At 38.8% G+C, this 20,451-nt stretch overlaps 1 protein-coding gene across 2 annotated transcripts in view; it reads right to left on the reverse strand.

The window, feature by feature from the left end:
• The window catches only part of XRCC5 (X-ray repair cross complementing 5), a 90,282-nt gene that overhangs the window by 27,298 nt on the left and 42,533 nt on the right, over positions 1-20,451 (reverse strand). For both annotated transcript variants that reach the window (XM_054723332.1, XM_054723333.1), the window contains exons 15-16: positions 14,670-14,763; positions 13,180-13,249 (exon numbers count right to left, since the gene is read on the reverse strand). In XM_054723332.1, the coding sequence (XP_054579307.1) occupies positions 13,180-13,249; positions 14,670-14,763 (164 nt within the window). The remainder of the gene's footprint in view (positions 1-13,179; positions 13,250-14,669; positions 14,764-20,451) is intronic.

Below are 20,451 nucleotides of genomic sequence, written 5' to 3' on the forward strand. Positions count from 1 at the left end.
CATTAACAGGGTTATTCTAATGAAGAAAGAGTAAGAAAGCAAGGTAAGGAATGTGGGTATCAGGAGGCTTTGGAAGAGAGGGGGACAATGAAAGAGGAGACTTCCCCCTTTTAACTTTATGTACAACTACATATCTATTTTTTTCCAATGAGCACATACTTATTTTTTAATGAGAGGCCACAGGAGCAATTAAATCATCTTGTGACATATAAGAGGCTATCATATAAGTAGACAATAAAGAACTGTTTCTATTTCTAGTGAGTCCTAAATGGAAAGACATTTTTCATGGGTTGGTATTTATTAATGATGAAGTTCAAAATCCTTGTAGTTCATTGATCTTTTTTCTTTTATTCTTTCTGAACCACTTACTTTTTTCTGTTTATTACTCATATACTTAAAGGGTAGTATTAAAAAGGACCTTATAAAGTATTTAATTTCACCCACTGTTCTCATGAAAATTACCAATTTGAACCAGTTTTGCTACAGGCAAATTTTATTTTTGGATTGTAGATTCAACCCTCCCTGTAATTAAACACATTTAAAATTCCAATATATGAGTCTTGCTGGCTGCATTATAGTCCATCTAAGGAGTAATTAGAAATGGGAACAATTATAGAACAATCCAACCTTAGCTATTCCATATATCTTCTTAGTGTAGTAGATAAATAATGAATCAAACAAAATAAACCCTGAGAAATGGCACCAAAGAAGAAACAAATGAAAGGAGGGAATAATGAATCTAAAAAATTTCTAAATCTATACATACTGATGTAAGACAAAAATGCCTATTGTCAAAAAAATAAAAATAAATTAGCATTCCTATTGTCACTAAAATGTAAATTGGGTTTCATTACTCACAACTAATCACCTCTATGCTCTAACAAGTTCCTGAAATCTACACAATTTTTCCTGTACTGAGTAAGCTTGTCATTTACTAGTGTAAATGAATTTCTCCCATGAAGCAGAGGATTCTGAAATACAAACATAATTTTGCGATACATGTATCTAAGTGTGTTTTTTTAAATTCCCATACCTGATGACCTTTATTTAAAGTATACTTTATTACCTGAACTGACAATGTTTTCTTTATTGGTACTCTGTAAAAATTCACTTGGGTCTCTAGATTTTTGTTTAGCTAGGTGAGGCAAAAATTATAAAGGTCTTACTAGCCCACAAAGTCTCAAGATGAGTAACTTTCTATACTCAAAACATCATAGAGAACAACTAGACAGAAAATCAACAAAGATATAGATTTGAACAAAGTATCAACCTAAATGACCTGACATTTACAGAACCTTCAACTGAACAACAGCAGCATACACATTCCTTTAACGGACATATGGAACATTTCTCAGAAAAAGACTACATGCTAAGCCATAAAACAAGTCTCAATAAATTCAAAAGGGTTGAAGCCATCCAAAATGTTTTCCAATCACAACAGAGTTAAATTAAAAATCAATAACAAAATGAAATTTGGGAAATCTTCCATATTTGGAAATTAAACTACACATTTCTAAATAATCCAAGGGTCAAAAAGTAATGACAGAAGAAATTAGAAAGCATTTTAACTCAATGAAAATGAAAATATAATGTACCGCAACATCACAAATTATGATGTGCAGCTAAAGAACTGGCTAGAGGGAAATGTGTAGCTTTAAACAACTATACTAGAAAAGAAACAAGGTTTCAAATCAATAATCAAAGCTTCTAAAAAAACTAGAAAAAGAAGCCCAAATTAAATCTAAAGCAAGCAAAAGGGAGGGAATAATAAAGATAGATTAGAATCAATAAAATTAAAAAATGATAATGGGTAAAATCAATAAAAGTTAGGTTCTATAAAAGATAAACAAATTCATTGTTAAAGTTAATAAATGAAACCTCATCTAAAAGCTGAGTTGGGAAGGCCTGTAGAGGAAGCTCTCACATCATACTGCTCAGAGTCAATTACAGCCTCCAACAGGAAGAGACTACCTTGCACGCCCAAACAGGAAGTGCAGCTACTTTACTACTCCAGCAGGAAGGAGGATTTTTCTTTGGCTCAGCAACAAGCCCAGTCAATGGAAATACCACAGCTCAGCCAACAAAAAGCCATTGTCACCTGAACTCTTTCCTTCCTTGAATGAATTTTTTTCTCTTGCAGATGACTTTCCTTGTCCCACCCTCCTTTCTATAAAAGTTCTGTCTTGTATAACCCCTAGGAATATCTCTCTGCTTGCTAGATGATGAGATGCCAGCTGGATTCTTGACTCAGTTAACAAAGCCAATTAGATCTTCAAATTTACTCAGTTAAATTTTGCTTATTAACATCATAAACCTTTACTTTGACCAATTAAAAAGCTAAGATACAAATTATCAAAATCAGAAATAAAGAAGGGAACATCACTATCAACTTAGAGAACTTAAAAATATTATAAGGAAAAAATAATATGAACAATATTACGTCAACAAATTAGACAACTTAGATGAAATGAATAAATTTTATAAAGACACAAATTACTACAACTGACTGAAGCAGAAATAGAAAGTCTGGCTAAATCTATAAGTAAAATAACTGAATTAGTATTTTTTTTTGAAAAATCACAATTATGATGTTTATTAAACAAAATAAATTAAAGAAAATTTTCTATTAAAAAACATAATAATCATACCCAAATTTTAGCTTCCCCATCATCTTTGGTATTGAAATCAACTTCAGGATATAAAATATTTTATTTTGAAGTTTAGTCACTGGGTCCACATGTTTCCATATAAAGAAAATAGGAAATTAAGTTATCTGAAATTGTCTTATTTGTTGAATAACCAATGGATGCATAAAAGCAATCAGTTATGTGTGTGCAGTGATAGACATCATTAAGCAAGTAGTCATTCATACATACATGTATTCTACTGGAAATATATTTTAACTTTTTAATGATTTTTCTGCCATAATTTTACCATGTTATCTGAATAATAATTCAATATACAAGTGCTGCTAGTCACTTAACTAAGGAACTACTCTCCCAGGAATGAATTAGTATTGAAAACCTTCCCACAAAGAAACCATGCCCAGATCACTGGCAAATTCTATCAAATACTAGTATTTTAAAAAGAAATGATACTAATCCTGAAAATGAGGAAAGAATACATCCTAATTCATCCTATGAGACCTATATTTCTCTGGTATCAAAGCAAAAGACACCACAAAAAAACTACATAAAAATATCCCTCATGAACATACACAAAAATCCTAACAAAATATTAGCAAAATGAATTCAAGAACATACCAAAAAGCTTATATACCATGACTGACTGGAATTTATCCCTGCAAGAAAGGCCAGTTTAGCAACTGAAAAATCAATGAATATAATATAGCATATTAATAGAAGAATCAAACCCACACGATAATCTCATAGATGTAGAAAATGCATCTGACAAACTCAACATCCATTCATAATAAAAACTCTCAACCAGCCTGGCCGGCATGGCTCAGTGGTTGAATGTCGACCTATGAACCAGGAGGTCACGGTTCGATTCCTGGTCAGGGCACATGCCCAGGTTGCAGGCTCGATCCCCTGGTGTGGGGTGTGCAGGAGGCAGCCAATCAATGATTCTCTCTCATCATTGATGTTTCTATCTCTCTTCTCCCTTCCTCTCTGAAATCAATAAAAATATATTTTAAAAAACCAAAAACAAAAAACTCTCAATCACCTTGGAATGGGAGAAGTCTTCTTTAAACTGATAAAAGGAATCTGAGAAAAACTTAGAATTAACATCATATTGATAGTGAAAGACTAAAAGCTTTCCCCCTAAGACCAGGAACAAGGATATTCACTCTCACTATTTCTATTCAATACTGTACTGGATGTTCCAGCCAGAACAATCAAGGAAAAGAAATTAAAGGCATACAAGATAGAAAGAAGTAAAACTGCCTTTATTTGCAGACAGCATGATCCTGTATATAGAAAATTCTAAGGAGTATATAAAAGCAACTAGAATAAACAAATTTAAAATGGATGCAAGATATAAGATCAATATACAAAAATCAGTATTTCTATATACTAGGAAAAAAATCCAAAAAATAATTTCAAAAACTTCCATTCACAACAGCATTAAAAATAATAAAATACTTGGCAAAAACTTAACAAAAGAAATGCAGGACTTAAACAATAAAAAATACAAAACACTATGGAGAGAAAGTAAATAAGATCTAAATAAATGGAAAAATATTCCATGTTCATGGATTAGAAAACTCATGTTAAGATGGCAATTCCCCCTTCATCATATACTTAGTGCAATCCCTATCAAAATCCCAGTGGGCTTTTGTTTAGCCAAACAATTTTAGAAAAGAACAAAACTGAAAAACATATTACAGTATTTTAAAACTTATTATAAAGCTAAAGTAATCAAAACACTGTATTAGTGAAGGACAGCCATAGATCAATGTAACAGAATTGAAAAGTATAGAAATAACTCTTACATTTATGGTCAATTGATTTTCAACAAGGTGCCAAGGCAATTCGATGGGAAAAGGACAGTCTTTTCAACAAATGGTGCTGGGATAATTGTTATCCCTATGAAAAACAATAAATCTAGGTAATTACCTCATACCCATTTACAAATATCAACTAAAACTGGATTACAGACCTAAAACTTTCAGAAAAAAACATAGGAGAAAATCCTTGTGAGTTGGGCTAGGCAAAGATTTCTTATATAAGACAACAACATGCTAGTCCACAAAAAAAATAATAATAGATAATCAAAATTAAGAAACATCAAAGACATCATTAAAAAGACAAACCACAGACTGTAAAAAATATTTGCAAATCATATATCTTTAGAAGCCTTTTATCCAGAATACATACAGAACTCTTGACATCTCAATAAGACAATCCCAATTAAAATATGAGCCAAAAAAGTAAAAGATTGAAAAGACATTTCACCAAAGAAGACATAGGAATGGCTAATAAGTACATGAAAAATGACCAGCATTGTTAGTCATTAAAGAACTGCAAATTAAAACCACGAGATACCTATACACTGCCAACAGAACAGTTTTAACTGAACACTGACAACACAAGTGTTATCAATATTGTGGGAAAGTAGAACCCTCATTCACTACTTTTGGGGATGAAGAATGGCAAATGGCTTTAGAAAAGAGTGGCTATTTCTTAAAAAGTTAAACATAAATCTTCCATATGGCCCAGAAAAATGAAAACATCCAAAGATTTGTAGGCAAATGTTCACAGAAGCATTATTTGTAATAACTAAAAACTGAAAACAATCCAAATATCCATCAATAGATGAATGGATAAATAAAATGTGGTATATTCATAAAATTGAATATTATTCAGCAATAAAAATCAATTATTGATACATGCTATGGCATGGACAAATTTCAAAAACATTGTGCTAAGTGAAAAAAAAAACAGATGCAAAAGACTGAATACTGACTGATTCCATTTATGTGAAATTTCCAGAAAAGGCAAATATATAGAAACAGAAAGTGGTCTCTTGGGGTGATAGTGGGGAAAAATAATTGACTACATAAATGATTATGTGGAACTTCTAGGGGTGAGGGAAAAGTTCTTTAACTGGACTATGGTGATGATTGTACAGTTCTGTATATTTACAAATGATCACTGAATTGCCTTTAGAATCAGTACATTTTATAGTAAAAACCTACACTTCAATAAACTATAAAAAATTGGCAATAAATACAATCCATTTAGCAAAGAGATTTGTGGAGAAACAAATCTCTCTAGGGGAGAAACTAGATGTTTCTACTTCAGGATAACTACTAAGGCGCAGATAGTAAACTTATCCTCACTGTCCGAAAGAAACACTATTAGGTTCCAAGGGCAAGGGATTATCAAAGGTAGTTCTCATCTGGGATATGGCTCCTGACTCTAACAGGACTATCTTGAGTGTTATACTTGCCGCTCATTATCACTGAAAGGCATAGAGAGATAAACTACATAAGTTCAGTAATTTAATCGGACAAAGGAAATGAAATGAGCCTGTATTAGACAAGTTCCCATAACAAAATACCATGGACTATGTGGCTTCAACAGCAGACATTTATTTTCTCACAGTTCTCCAGGCTAGTGCCGGCATGGTCAGGTTTTGGTGAGGGCTCTCTTTTCCTGGCTTATAATCACCTTCCTACTGTATTCTCAGTTGACAGAGAGAGAAAAGACAGAAAGAGGAGAGGAGAAGTTGAGAGCACAAATTGGTATCTCTTCATATAAGGGCACTAATTCCATTATGAGGGCTACACTCTCATGACCTCATCTATATCTAATGACCTCCCGAAGACCCCATCTCCAAATACAATCACATTAAGGGATAGGGCCTTCACATATAAATTTGTGTGTGTTGGGGGGCAGGCATAGGGAAAGGTAATTCAGTCTACAGAAGGTCCTTTAATCATAACTATTAACTAAATATTTTCCTTCAAATATTTTTTGTCCATATGAAACCGCAAAAAATACAATAAACTAAAAAGTTAACTTTTCTCCTATGTCCAAAGACAATTATGCTGATACTATTTCAAGTCCTGCTGAACTGTGCTCTATATCTGAACCAAACCCCCTTCCCTTTTCTGGCCAAAGAAACATCCATACCAGTTTTTAAAGTCTCATGAAGACATGAATAACAGACAGGACTAACCATGCCAAATTACACTTGCCACTTCTTTCTATGTCAGCATATTTTTTGCCTTGGGCTTGCAATTTAAAAGGGGAGGACCAAAACACTTTTATTGTATTGAAGTGGGACTCCAAGCTGTTTCTAAGCTCCTCTTAACACATTTCAGTTGATTAGTGACTATTTTAACAAAAGCCAAACATCCATCCCTAAAGATCTTAATTGGTTAAGAGCTTCTGTTGTTTGCCACAAGTCCCTGATTAAAGCAGTTTGCACATCAGCACAATCTGAAATCAGTTTCCTTTTTCAACCAGCTGGGCTTAAGAAGCAATCTTGAAGCAGCCCAATTCCAGGAGAACCAAGGGCAATGCCCCGGATGACAAGATCTACCATGCAGGAAGAATTGTAGGATTTATAGGAGGCATAAGGAAGAACCAAGAGTAAGAGAAGTACCTACTTCAACAGTTCTCTGCCTCACAAATCACTCTCATTAGCACACACTGCAAGGGTGAACTCCAGCAGCAAGTTGGAGAACCATAGCCTTTCTCCAAAGCACCCAGTCTAATTTTGTGTTGCCATTAGATTCAGCTGGGAGCACTTGCCTTGATGCACTGCTGGCACGGGTTATCAGTGCAAGCCGACTGGTGACCATGTTAAAAGCGGGCTGGAACAGATTCTGTGCGTTTCTAGTTGTCTGGACATGGAAAGCGTTCATATGAGTTCCACATATTCAGCCAGAAGGGAAAATATCCTTTCTATGTTTAACATAAAAAGAAAAAAATACTCAGCAGGTTTAAGGCAAGCAACTTTACCACCTGGGATGAGAAAACAAACCAGTGGGAGAAAATAGGAACACTGTCATGTGCCACATATTGACGTCCTCTAATGCTCTCAGGAGAAATCTTAGTGTTACTGAGAACACAACTACAGCAAACAGCCTTTTATGCTTATGCTACCAGTAGGCTCTCTTTCCTAACAGATAGCCAGCTACATTAGACATATTCTGATCTTGAAAGGATTTCAGAAGCTGATTAAGAAAGGGTAAAATCATTTTGGGGAGAGTTGCTGAAAACTGAAAATACTTTAAAGTGGTTAAGTATGATGGTCTTTGGTTTCTATGTCATGTCTTTTTTATTTTTGTCTTCATTTCAGTGATTTCATTTTAATTATTTGGTTCATGAGTTTTACTATGTTAAAATGCAAACTTCAGGGTGTTGTGCCATCTAGTGAAATGTATTGAAGCAACAGTGAAGAAGTTAAAGCCACAAGAGACCAAGAACTGACTAAACCTCTAGAATCTGGAATCTTGTATTTTTTTCTCTCATGATTAGATGAATCAATGCTTTTTTGGGAAAGGACTAAGAAAGTATGTCAAACTGTTAAAAACAAAACTTTTATGGAGGTAAAAATGTTTAAACTTTTAGTTACTATTTGTATTTAGTATCCTTCAAGATGTTCAAGGTATTTGACAGAACGTATTTTTTAAAAATTTTACCATCTCTGTGCAAAACAACAGCTAAAGGCCATATTTTTACCTTCTTATTTCTGGAAAGAGCTATGATAAGTTACATAATTCATACCCAAGATTACATAAATCAGGGCCCTATAAAAAAAAGAAAATACACAGGAAGTTTCTTAGTCCCAACTCTTGAGAAACCACAATTTAGAGCTTGATTCAATGGCAGAAAAATCATCCTATATAATAAAAGCATAATATGCTAAGTATCTGACCAATTGACCAGTCGCTATGACGTGCACTGACCACCAGGGGGCAGACACTGCCACTGGTAGGTTAGCTTGCTGCTGGGGTCCAGCTGATCCAGACTGGGCCAGAGGGCCAGACACGCCCTGGAGCCCTCCCTCCATTCCTCCCTGGCCAGCTGGCCCCATCTGTCCCGATCGCTGGCCAGGCCAAGGGACCCCACCCATGCACGAATTCGTGCACTGGGCCTCTAGTATAATATATGTAAGTAAACTTCTGTGAAAATGGGATAGTGCTCTACCATACAAAAAACAACTGAAAAAAATTGTCTATTTAGCTTTGATGAACGATATAATTTTATCACTAATTATACCACAGTCTATCTAGTGTTGGAAGGTCTTGCTTAACTAAATTTTAAGAAATATCCTTTAAAATGGAAAGGATGTTGTTTGAAGAATAAGGTAAGTTGGAGAACAAAGGCCAAAAGACTTGAGGATGAGATGTGTCTAAACACAGCAAGAGGAAGAGATCTGAGAGAAAATGAAATGCTTCAGCAGCCACAGAATAAAGTGACCATCATGTAATCAAGCGGATATGTGCACTTTATTGCTCACTTGTACATAAATCTAATGTTAACTATCAGACTCCAAATAGGAGTCCCTACTGTTTCTACTTAGGATGTTTTCTTGACAGATTTGTTTTTTAACCAATCATGCCCCTGTGAATTCAATTTGGTGGAATGGAGCTCCGCCACCCTGTCACTACTCAGAAACCTAATTGATATAGAACCTACAATCTAAGTGGCAAAAGTAGGGCTGATGGAAGAATCATCTCATATTATAAAAAGTTACATTCCATCCTTTTATTTCTCTCCAAATATCCATCTTTTCTGGCTTTTAAGGTCCTCAGAGAACCTGTTTTTGATACACTAGGTACCTCTCAGTTACTTTACATAGTATTTCATACTCAGTGGAAACCTGTAAATTCAAACCTATCTCATTCATATAGGAATCATTTGGAGGACTGAAGTAATGTGGCTTTTCTTTCTCCAATTTGCTGTCATCTTTTGACCACTTTAGCACTCTCCCTAAGTAAAAGCAGGGAAGGGACAAAGAATTGGAAATCCATGGTGTTCTTCTTAAGAAGCTCTGACGATGAGCTAGTGGAGAAGGGTGTTCATATAAGTAGACTAGAGGCCTGGTGCACGAAATCATGCATGGGTACAGTCCCTAGGCTTAGCCTGCAATCAGGGCCATCTCACCGCCACCCACCCCGGTTCCCTGACAGCAGGGGGAGGGACTGAAAGGTCAGCCGTTGCTGCCCATTTGCTGGCCCCACCCCCGCTGCGGGTCACCCTCTGTGTGTGGGGCAACTGGCAGGGCGGGGTCCTTGGCCTGGTGCTGCCCACATCCCCCGCCACCCACCCCAGTGGTTCCCGTTCACCATCGGCAATGGGAGCCTGCAAGCCGGGAAAAGGGACCAAAAGGTGGTCAGTACACCTCATAGCGACTGGTCAAGCAGTCGTTCTGCCGTTATGGTCTCTGGGCTTTTATTATATAGGATAACTCTGATTCGAGGAGTCTGAGAACTCTGTGGACTGAGGTTCTTCCAATAACCTACAACTACAGATCCCAGGTGCACTATGAATTGTGCGTGAGGGAAACAACTCCACTTTCACAATTATTACATATACACCTGTGGTCAAGAATTTTTTTATTGTAAACTGTAGTGATAGCATGTTGGGGTGGGTAAGAAAGGAGGATAGAGACCAGCAGAAGAAGGGCACTTGAGAATCAAAGACAGCTTACAGGAGCATCAGCAGCCAGGAAGAACACATTCCTGGGGTTCAGTGTTATCTCCTCTATGCCAATAAACTTAGGACAAAAAATATCCCTCACACCAAAAAAACAGAAGATAAAATGTGTAGCTGCCTACTTTGGACAACTGATGTCAAGGGAATAGGATCACAATTCTCTCAGTTTGACTTCACCATTATTAGGCCAGACAGAATTACACCTGTATATTAGTTTATAGCAACAGGTGAAAGGGCCAAGTTCTAAGGGTTAAACAATCTTACTAACGCTTATTGATCATGGTATTGGTAACTGAATTTTTAAAAATAGATATAATGGAGAAAAGAGCAAGGCTTCTCCCTCCCTTGCCCTAGTCAGAGAAGTCCGGGAGGGATAATGATCGATACCAAGGAGGCAGCTGAAAGACTGGAGAACGACTCTAGGCTTACAGGGGAAGTGAGTCTTGGCTCACAAAGGGCCTTGGCTAAGACATGCACAAGCAAAAGAACAAAGGTAAGAAAAGCATTGAGGAAACAAAATTTCTGAAGCTTGAAGCCAGAAAGGGAAGGCAAGTTAGGACCACAAAAGAGAAGTAGTTAACAAGTGGGTGGTCCCATTTTCCCATAGATTGCTTTTGTGAGGCCACTGGAGGGATCTAACTGACCAAGTCCTAGACAGAGGCACAGAGGGACATTTCACCATCACAACACCATAGCACTCAATCACATTCAACATCAAAGGACAGTCTACTCATCAAAAGTCCTATCTATAGACACAAGCTTTAAAATTCATGACCCTATAATGTATAAACAAAAACCATGTAGGAAAGGAGGCCATTAGGATTAGGAGAAACAATAAGACTAAGTAGAAAAATCTAGTATTTAAGAAAAAAATGGGTTTGGATCCTTGTGTGATTTGGGGGAAGTTCATCTCCTCCAGTTTTACAGTTTTTCCATCTGTAAAGAGGGGATAATATTACCTATTTGTAACCTATGTGCCATCTAGGGGTCACTGCCCTTATTTTCATACATCTGCTTCAAATGCCCAATTCCATGGCCTCAGGGAAACATGTTTTCCTCAATGTGAACATTCTGAGGAGTTTCTTTCTCATGAGCTCTTCAGACTCTGGCCTCCTGTGCTCTGAGGTGCTTTCTCTGCTCTGCCTGAAATAATTCAAGACCCAAAACTCTGCCTCTTCACCAGAGCACTCAAGCCAAGCATTCTGATTTTACTGACTCTGAGGATCTGCAGTCATAAGTTGGGAACGTATTACAAAACTCTGTGCCCTCACCTAATTCCTTTACCTCCTCTCCCTCTTAGCTTTTATACCTTTCTCCTCTCCTGACTAAACTCCAGTTTGCCTACTTCTATGTGCTAGTAGCTACTCTCTCCTCTGAACTCCAGTACTGGTTAACAACCAAGCCTGGGACAGAGCCTATTTCTACTCTAAGCACTTATCAAAGTAGTTTCCCAATTAAAACAATGGAAGAATTTTCAGCAAATTCTGGCACCAGCTGTTAAAGCTCTCACATTTTCTCCACTTGCTCATGTGACTGTGGGACGGCTCTGTGGGGTAGGTAACTAAGACAAAAATATAACCAAGTGGGTGCACAATGCTTGAACATAGTAGACACTAGTGGCTACCTTCATAATGGTGATGATCCTGGACTCAGCCCCTTGAAGAGAACATGCCTACATCAACCAGGGAGGCCAATCACTTCCACAGGGAGGACCCTTGACTTTGGCCAAAGTAACTGACAACATATAATCAAAAGCTAAGAAGGCCATAACCTTTCATCAAAAACACAAAATCTTCTTCGATCTCAAAACATAAAATACCCATGACCCACATAAAAGAATTACCATGGTGACAGAGCTGGTCTTCCTCAGGAAATTCTCAGAGGTCTGGCCTTTGGTGTTGCTGTCAACAAACTTTGGCCTGGTGGATTACATGTTCTCTCTGAGGCTTAGCTGGTTATGACTGCTGCTGGGCAACAGCACAGCATGTCCAGGCATCTTGCTAGGATTCTCAAACTCGAAGTACTAAGGTACCCTACACCTATGCCTGGCACTATAGATGATTAAGCTAAAATGGTGAAGTGTTCTAAACATTTCTCCCCCTAAAACACCAAGATGTGAGAAGAGAAAGTTCTGTGCACGCATTAACACTCACACACAGAGGGTGGCTCACAGACAGGCCTGACCCTGGGCAGCACTGATGACTACTACTGTGTACACAAAGCTGCAGGACTACAAGTGCTAGCTGCTACTCTTTAAAAGGCAAGGGAGGGGAACATCCACCCGTGGGCCACATAAGGCCCGAAAAATCATTTGTCTGGCTCTACAAAGGCATTAGGGGTGAGTTAATTAAATGTTTGACCAAATATAACAGGCTAATTTTTAAGTTGATAATTTTGTATGGCCTTTGTTATAAATATCCAAATGGACCTTGGCAGAAAAAAGTTTCCCCACTCCTGCTTTAAGGGGTGAGTGAACAGGAATCTAAACGCATTCAAGTATATGAATGTCAGTTCAAGACCCTCTATTCATTCTGGAAGCCATTTTAAATACTAACCCAAGCCTAAATGAAATTCTAGGTTATATCTAATAAGAAAAGTGTGAGAATGTAGTCAATTTCAGAAGTATTGAATCAAGGGGCAGCAGCAAGGTCTTTCTGGGTTGTAAAGGAGCTCAAACCCTTAAGCCTGGACCAAGAAAACATGAAGATATGACACAAAATTGTTTTATTCCAAGCTCATTCACAGTAACCCAGGAAGTTCAATGAAGTAGAACTAAAAACTCCAAGGTTCTCGCCCACAGTTTTCTTAACAAATTAGTCCTCTGTTTGGGCAGACCTGTCCTGAGTTTATCTTCATTGCTCATAATATCTCAATGAGCTCACTAATAAGTAACAACACAAAGAGCCACAAGAAAAGAAAACCACTATATATAGAGGTTATAACATTTTAATAAAAGGCTACACTTCTTAATCTCGATTTTAAATCCATTAACCCAATTGAACACCTTCCCTAAATGCAGAGCCAGTGGCATATCACTCACCTTCCTCAAAGCTGGCATTCTTCTGCCTCACCAGAACATGGAAGTTTTCAGCAGGATTCACACTTCCGACCTAGAATACACCCACAGAAAATAACCCTGCAGATCACCCCAGGCAAGACAAGATGGCTTAATGTCAGAAGTGTCCTCTTATAAAATAAAACCAAAGCCAGAGTGAAGGCCCTTCCTATTCATTTTCATTTCCAGGGTTCTGTTCAAAGCTGGCAGATAGAGTTGCCGACTGTACTTTCACTTACCTCCCTTTATACAAGCTGACTTCTTTCCAGAGAGGTCAGAAGTATTACTACCAAGTGACTAGCCAGCCCAGCTTGAAGGCTTTATGTGGCAAACTGCCTGTGCATCCTGACACCCAACCAATTAGGAAGGGGAGGATTCTGCAGTGTGAGGCCAGTTCCAAATATCTGTCCTATGAAGATGGTGTGAAAAATAATAGCCTGATGTTTGATTCTCAGAACTTCCCCTTTTAGCGGGGGGGGGACTGCTGCTAACCCTTTGGCATTGAAGTTTTGGTAGAATATAAAAATGTGCCCAAACTGAAGATATCACCCAACAGTACAAGCAGATCATGTGTCAAGGTTTATTGCAGTACTAGTTTCAAAGATGGAAATCTCTGCCACACTATATGGCACTTTCTGATCAAACTTATGTCTTTAATCTTCCAGTCCCAACCTAAACAGGGTCTAAGTATCATTCAACTTAAAGGAAGAAGACCACAGGGCTCTATTATGGCTGGTAGACTTTGGCACAAAACATATTAAAGTTTCCAGTTTGCTCTGGTAAAGCAGTCAGAAAAGCTCTCTAAACAAATAAGGTCATAATTTTTTCCCTTCACTATAAAACATTGAAATAAAACCCAAATCATTTTTCAGACATTTAGTTTTTCTGAGAGCATTTCTTTTTGAAGAAGGGAAAAGGCATTCCCTAGTGCTGACCTTCCCAGTGTACTTGGCTAGTAAGGGACAATTTTTAAGACCCATTGATTCAAACTAATGACACTTAAAATAAGGCAATTATCTTCAAGTTCCAAAATCCTTTCCATTAAATATAGAAGATCTCAGGTGTCTGAAGGATATTTGGTTTGGAGAAATCCTAAACTTGTGAAACCTGTTCTGAAGTTGTTTATCAGAAAGAAGAGTTAGACTCAAATTTTAAATACTTGGAGATTAAGACTCATATCATCAACCGCTATCATTTTGACTAAACAGAAAGCTGCAAAGTAAGTAAACAAAAAAATCCCTACAAAAAGTACTCCCACAGCAATGTTCCACGCTCTGTGTATTACATAGTGCTCTGTGCACTGTGTATCATACAGATCATTCTATAGGCAATTCACTGACAGTAATTACTTCCAGGAAGAAGTATGGGATGCCGCTGCATGGCTTACATGTTGGAAGGACTAACAAACACTGATGCAGTCTCCGTCAGCCCATCTTCCTGCAATGGGGAGAGCACGCTGGAAAAGTTCTGCTCACCTTGGTGACCGTGCCTTCAGCCAAGCTGGAGAGACTAAAGTGGGCTTCCCCTTCCTCAGTCTTCAGTTTTTTAGAGGTAGGTCCCTCCTCACTCCTGGAAAAGAAATAAATGGGGTCTCCCCTTAAAACAAAGCAAATACAAAACCCAGAACTACTGATGTGAAAAGTACGACTTTATTTTTCAAGTGTCAAAAATAAACAGCTGCACTTGGTCCTCCTTTACAGAGCCTGGCTCGCTTTCCCAACCTCAGAGCTCCCAGCCTGACCCTGACCTGAGCATCCCTGGCTGCATCACAGCATAGAGGTCACAGTCATCAGTTGCATCACAAAGCCCTCTCACAGATGCAACTGCAAGCACAGGTCATAGAAACGGTACATTTCAGTAAGAATGTTCAATAATATCTGCTCTTCAGATATTATTCGCTGGTTTCTGTCTCAGAATTGATAGCTATTAGCTTTCCATGTGCATAGAAGACTTGTGTCTTCTTCATCATGTGAGAGCTTTAGAAACTTCCTCTTACAGCTTCAAAGCTTACAAGATAATCCTTGATCAAATATGCAAGAGCTAATTCTTAGAGAAGTCAAGCTATAAAAAACCTAATTCTGTGTTGGACAGTATGCTAACAGAGTCCAATAGCATCTGTGTGGTGAGGGAAAGATGACTCCAAGGAAGTGTATCAAACATCTTTCTTCAAGCAACATTCTGGCTTTAACAGCCTGTCTAGAAGTCAGGAGGAGGTCAAGTTAATTGCAAAGGAGAAGAAAATTCAAATCCAAAGGTTCTGCCCATAATCTCCCTTAAGCTACTGAACTCTGAGATATGAAGATTTCCCTCCCAGACAAATAATCAATCCAGGGAAAAAGCAGCTGTCAAGAAATGGCTGAATGAGAAGGGAAATTACTAGGATCTAGTATTTCTAAATGTGATGTGTTTTTGTTCAAAAGCCCAACCTTCAGACAATGAGGCATGAAGAAGAGGTTATCCTAAAATTAAAGCAAAGAACAAGGCATGAGCTGGCTTATTCAATGCTGTTTCAATAATGAATCTCCTCTTACAGCTAGATGAAGGACTACAGTAATCAGAGCCTTACAAAAACATGAATTAAAAGTTTTAGTACTTGACATCTTTCCCATTCACCACTTGCCTTTTTCCCTTTGAGAAGCAAAAAAAAAAAAAAAAAAAAAAGATAGAAGACAGAAGGATGGGGCCCAGGAATCATTAAAAGGGGTGAATCATCCTGAGCTCTTTCCTTCAAATAGAACAGAAACTGAGCACACAATGCCTTGATGGCAAAAATGGAGGAAAATGCATGAACCCAAAGAAGCATGAAATTCCCCCAGAATTTGAGTCCATTCAAAAACCTCGCAGTCATCTCAGTTCAACTTGGCCAGGTGTATATGAGACAGACAACATGGTACTGCTGAAGATTTGGAAACCAAAGAGCTAGATTCTAGTCTCTGTTTCAACACTCCCTAGCCCTGAAATTTTATGCCTTCTTAAAAATATTGATTTCATATTAATTCTAGTATATCTAGAGTTTAGACTCTAGTAAGTTATTAGACTCTCTGATCTTCAGTTTGCTCCTCAGGAAAACACTACGATAAAAAGTACCATGAGTATATCAACCATGTACCTATTCTCTTCCAAAGATACAAATCTACACTAATAAAGAGTAATATGCTAATTAGACCAGGTTGACCGGACATCTTCCAGACTTCCGACTTTCTTCCGGACAAAGCCACGGTGGCAGGGGCCGAGGCAGAGGCGGTAGGAGCGATCAGGCTGGCAGGGGAGGGCAGTTGGGGGCGATCAGGTTGGTGGGGGGGGGGGTAGTTAGGGGCGATCAGGCAGGCAGGCAGAGGCGGTTAGGGGTGATCAGCAGGCAGGCAGGCAAGTGATTAGGAACCAGGGGTCCCAGATTGTGAGATGGATGTCCAACTGCCGGTTTAGGCCCTATCTGGGATTGGGCCTAAACCGGCAGTTGGACATCCCCCAAGGGGTCCCAGATTGGAGAGGGTGCAGGCCGGGCTGAGGGACACCCCCCCACACTGTGCACAAATTTTGTGCACCAGGCCTCTAGTTAACTTATAAGATGGTATTAAGAATCATTAAATATGCAAAGCACTGTGCTAAGTTCTCTGAGAATACAAGTTTGAATCACATAGAGAATTTCTTAAACCTTCCAAGATAAGATTCTTGGGAAAGAAGGATAAGAAGATATAAATTCTAGTTCTTCAGAACTGAGCAGGTGAAGGCAGGCCCAGGAATAAGCAGAAAGTAGTGAAATTTTAATATGATTAATATTATCAAGATTAAATCATTTAATAGCATTATTAGGAAGTCTATATATATTGAACTCAGACTGTCTATTTGAAGTGGAAAAGGGCAATGACTCTCATCTTCCTTATGAAGGAGTGGAGCCCTGGGAGGTAGAAATTATCCATGCAGGATCACAGTAGACATACAAATGTTAGGAGCTGCTGCATTTGGATGTTGGGACCATAGGTAATTCATTGTTCCTTCTCCTCTTCTCATTTTCTTTTATAAATATGTATAAATTTCATAATTCATTTATTTAGCCAAATATTTACCTAATACAATGTGTCAGCCACTAAAACTAAGCAGAACTCTAGATACTAAATACTAGTATACAAAAATTAATATTCAATCAACACCTTTAAGAAGTTCAGCAAAATAAAGAAGATAAAATATATAAACAGGCAATTAATAAAACATTGTGGCAAGCAGCACATCCCTGTGAGAGGATAGCAAGTCGCTGTGTTGGGCTGGGGCATGAGGTGCATGCTGGGAAGTAGTGAGAGATGAGGAAAGAAAATATCTAAATTACTAGAGGCCTGGTGCACGAAATTCATGCACGGGGGAGGAGGGTGTCCCTCAGCCCAGCCTGCACCCTCTCCAATATGGGACCCCTCGAGGGATATCCGACTGCCTGTTTAGGACCACCGGGATCGGGCCTAAATGGGCAGACGGACATCCCTCTCACAATCCAGGACTGCTGGCTCCCTACTGCTCGCCTGCCTGCCTGCCTGATTGCCCCTAACCGTTTCTGCCTGCCAGCCTGATCACCCCCCTAACCACTCCCCTGACAGCCTGATCTACGCCTAACTGCTCCCCTGCCAGCCCAATTGCCCCTAACTTCCCTCCCCTGCTGGCCTGGTCACCCCTAACTGCCCTCCCCTGCAGGCCTGGTCACCCCTAACTGCCCTCCCCTGCAGGCCTGGTCCCCCTCAACTGCCCTCCCCTGCAGGCCTGGTCCCCTCCCAACTGCCCTCCCCTGCAGGCCTGGTTGCCTCCAACTTCCCTCCTCTGCAGGCCCGGTCACCCCTAACTGCCCTTCCCTGCAGGCTTTATCGCCCCCAACTGCCCTCCCTTGCATGCCTGGTCCCTCCCAACTGTCCTCCTCCGCTGCTGGCCTGATCGCTAACAACTGCCCTCCCCTAACAGCCATCTTGTGGTGGCCATATTGTGTCCACATGGGGGCGGCCATCTTTGACCACATGGGGGCAGCCATCTTGTGTGTTGGAGTGATGGTCAATTTGCATATTACTCTTTTATTAGATAGGATAGATTCAGCAACTGTGAAGAAATACACTGTTTCTATAGTTTCTCTAGGTAGCTGGATTATGGCTCAATACTTCTTTTCTTTCTGCCTATCTGAGTTTTCTCATTCATATAACAGTTTGATCTTAAGCTGTAGGGAATGAAAAGCCATTAAAGCAAAGGTTTTTAATCAGGGGTTGAAGGATGGCATTAAGGAATGTGTGAATGCCCTGAAAATATACGCAAAGCTTAGTATGTTAGGGTATGTTTCTGGGGAGAGGGGTCAAAGTTTTTTTTAGCAGATTATTAAAAGGGTCCATCACACATACATATGCATATACACACACAGATATTAAGAATCATTACATTAAAGAATTTTAACAAGGGGGTAATGTGATCAGATTTGTTTCTTTAAAAACCATTCCGATACCTATTTAATAAGTTATGACATCTAAGCAGACTTTAATATCACCTGTATCATAGAGTGGGAAAGTAATGTCAATAACTACAGCAAAGGCAATTCCGGTTACATCTTTACTACTATTAAAAGGATATGAAACTGATGAACAAAATAGATCCAAAGACACAGAAGCATGGGACAGGCTGATGAATCTCAAGAGGGAAGGTGGGGGTGAATGGGGAGAGATTAATCAAAGAACTTGTATACTTATATGCATAACCCATGGACACAGACAAAAGGGGGGTGAAGGCCTAGCAGTAGGAGTTGAGTGTAGGACAGTGGAGGTCAATGAGGAAAAAAGAGGGGGACACCTATAATACTTTCAATAATAGAGATAAATGTTAAAAAAACCCAAAACACTCAGGTAGCAGAATGGACTAAAAAGGGATAAGACTGGAATGAGGAAAATTAGTTAAGGGGTTATCTCAGGAAAGCAGACTAAACTGAGGTCTAGATAAAACAATGGCAGTGGGTGATGATAGCAAGAGTTAACCTTTTTAAAATGCTTACCATAAGCAATACTTATATCTGGCAAAATAGACCTCAAAGTGAAGGCCATAACAAGAGATAAGGAAGGCCACTTCATAATACTAAAGGGATCGATACAACAAGAGGATTATAACCCTGGTAAACATAGATGCACCCAATGCAGGATCACCCAAATACATAAAAAAACTCCTGGAAGATATCGGGGGGGGGGGGGGGGGGGGGGGCGGGGGGCGGGGGGGGAGGGGGGATCGACAACAGTACAATCATAGTAGGGGACTTTAATACCCCACTGATATCACTGGATAAATCCTCTAGACAAAAAATCAGCAAAGAAATTGCAATCCTAAATGACTCACTAGATCAGATGGACTTAATTGACATCTTCAGAACATTTCACCCCAAAGCCAAGGAATATACATTCTTCTCAAGTGCACATGGGACATTTTCAAAGATAGACCACATATTGGGTCACAGGCAAAGTCTCTCCAAATTCAAGAAGACTGAAATCATATCAAGCATCTTCTCAGACCACAATGGCAAAATATTAGAAATAAACTACAATAAAAACAATTAAAAAAATTCAAACACTTGGAAGCTGAATAGCATGCTATTAAGCAATGATTGGGTTACCAAAGAGATCAAAGAAGAAATTAAAAACATCCTGGAAACGAATGACAATGAAAACACAATGATCTAAAATCTATGGGACACAGTGAAAGCAATCCTGAGAAGGAAGTTTATAACTCTACAGGCCTACCTCAAAAACAAGAAAAATGTTAATAAATCATCTAACTCTACAACTTAAAGAATTAGAAAGAGAGCAAGAAAAACCCAGGGTGAGCAGAAGGAAGGAGATAATAAAGATCAGAGCAGAAATAAATGACATAGAGACCAAAAAAAAAAAGCAATACAAAAGATCAATGCCACCAAGAGCTGGTTCTTTGCAAGGATAAACAAGATGATGAACCTCTAGCCAGGCCCACCAAGAAGCAAAGAGAGAGGACCCAAATTAACAAAATCCAAAATAAAAGAGGTGAAAGAACAACAGACCCCACAGAAATACAAAGGATTGTTAAAAAATACTATGAACAACTCTATTCCAACAAACAAGACAACCTAGAGGAAATGAACATACTCCTAGAAAAATACAACCTTCCAAAACTCAATCAGGAAGAATCTAAAAATCTCAATAGGCCGGTAACTATGGAGGAAATTGAAGCAGTCATCAAAAAGCTTCCAGCAAACAAAAGCCCAGAGCCAGATGGCCTCAC

This window comes from Eptesicus fuscus, chromosome 11, assembly GCF_027574615.1.
Source record: "Eptesicus fuscus isolate TK198812 chromosome 11, DD_ASM_mEF_20220401, whole genome shotgun sequence".
Classification (NCBI taxonomy): domain Eukaryota; kingdom Metazoa; phylum Chordata; class Mammalia; order Chiroptera; family Vespertilionidae; genus Eptesicus; species Eptesicus fuscus.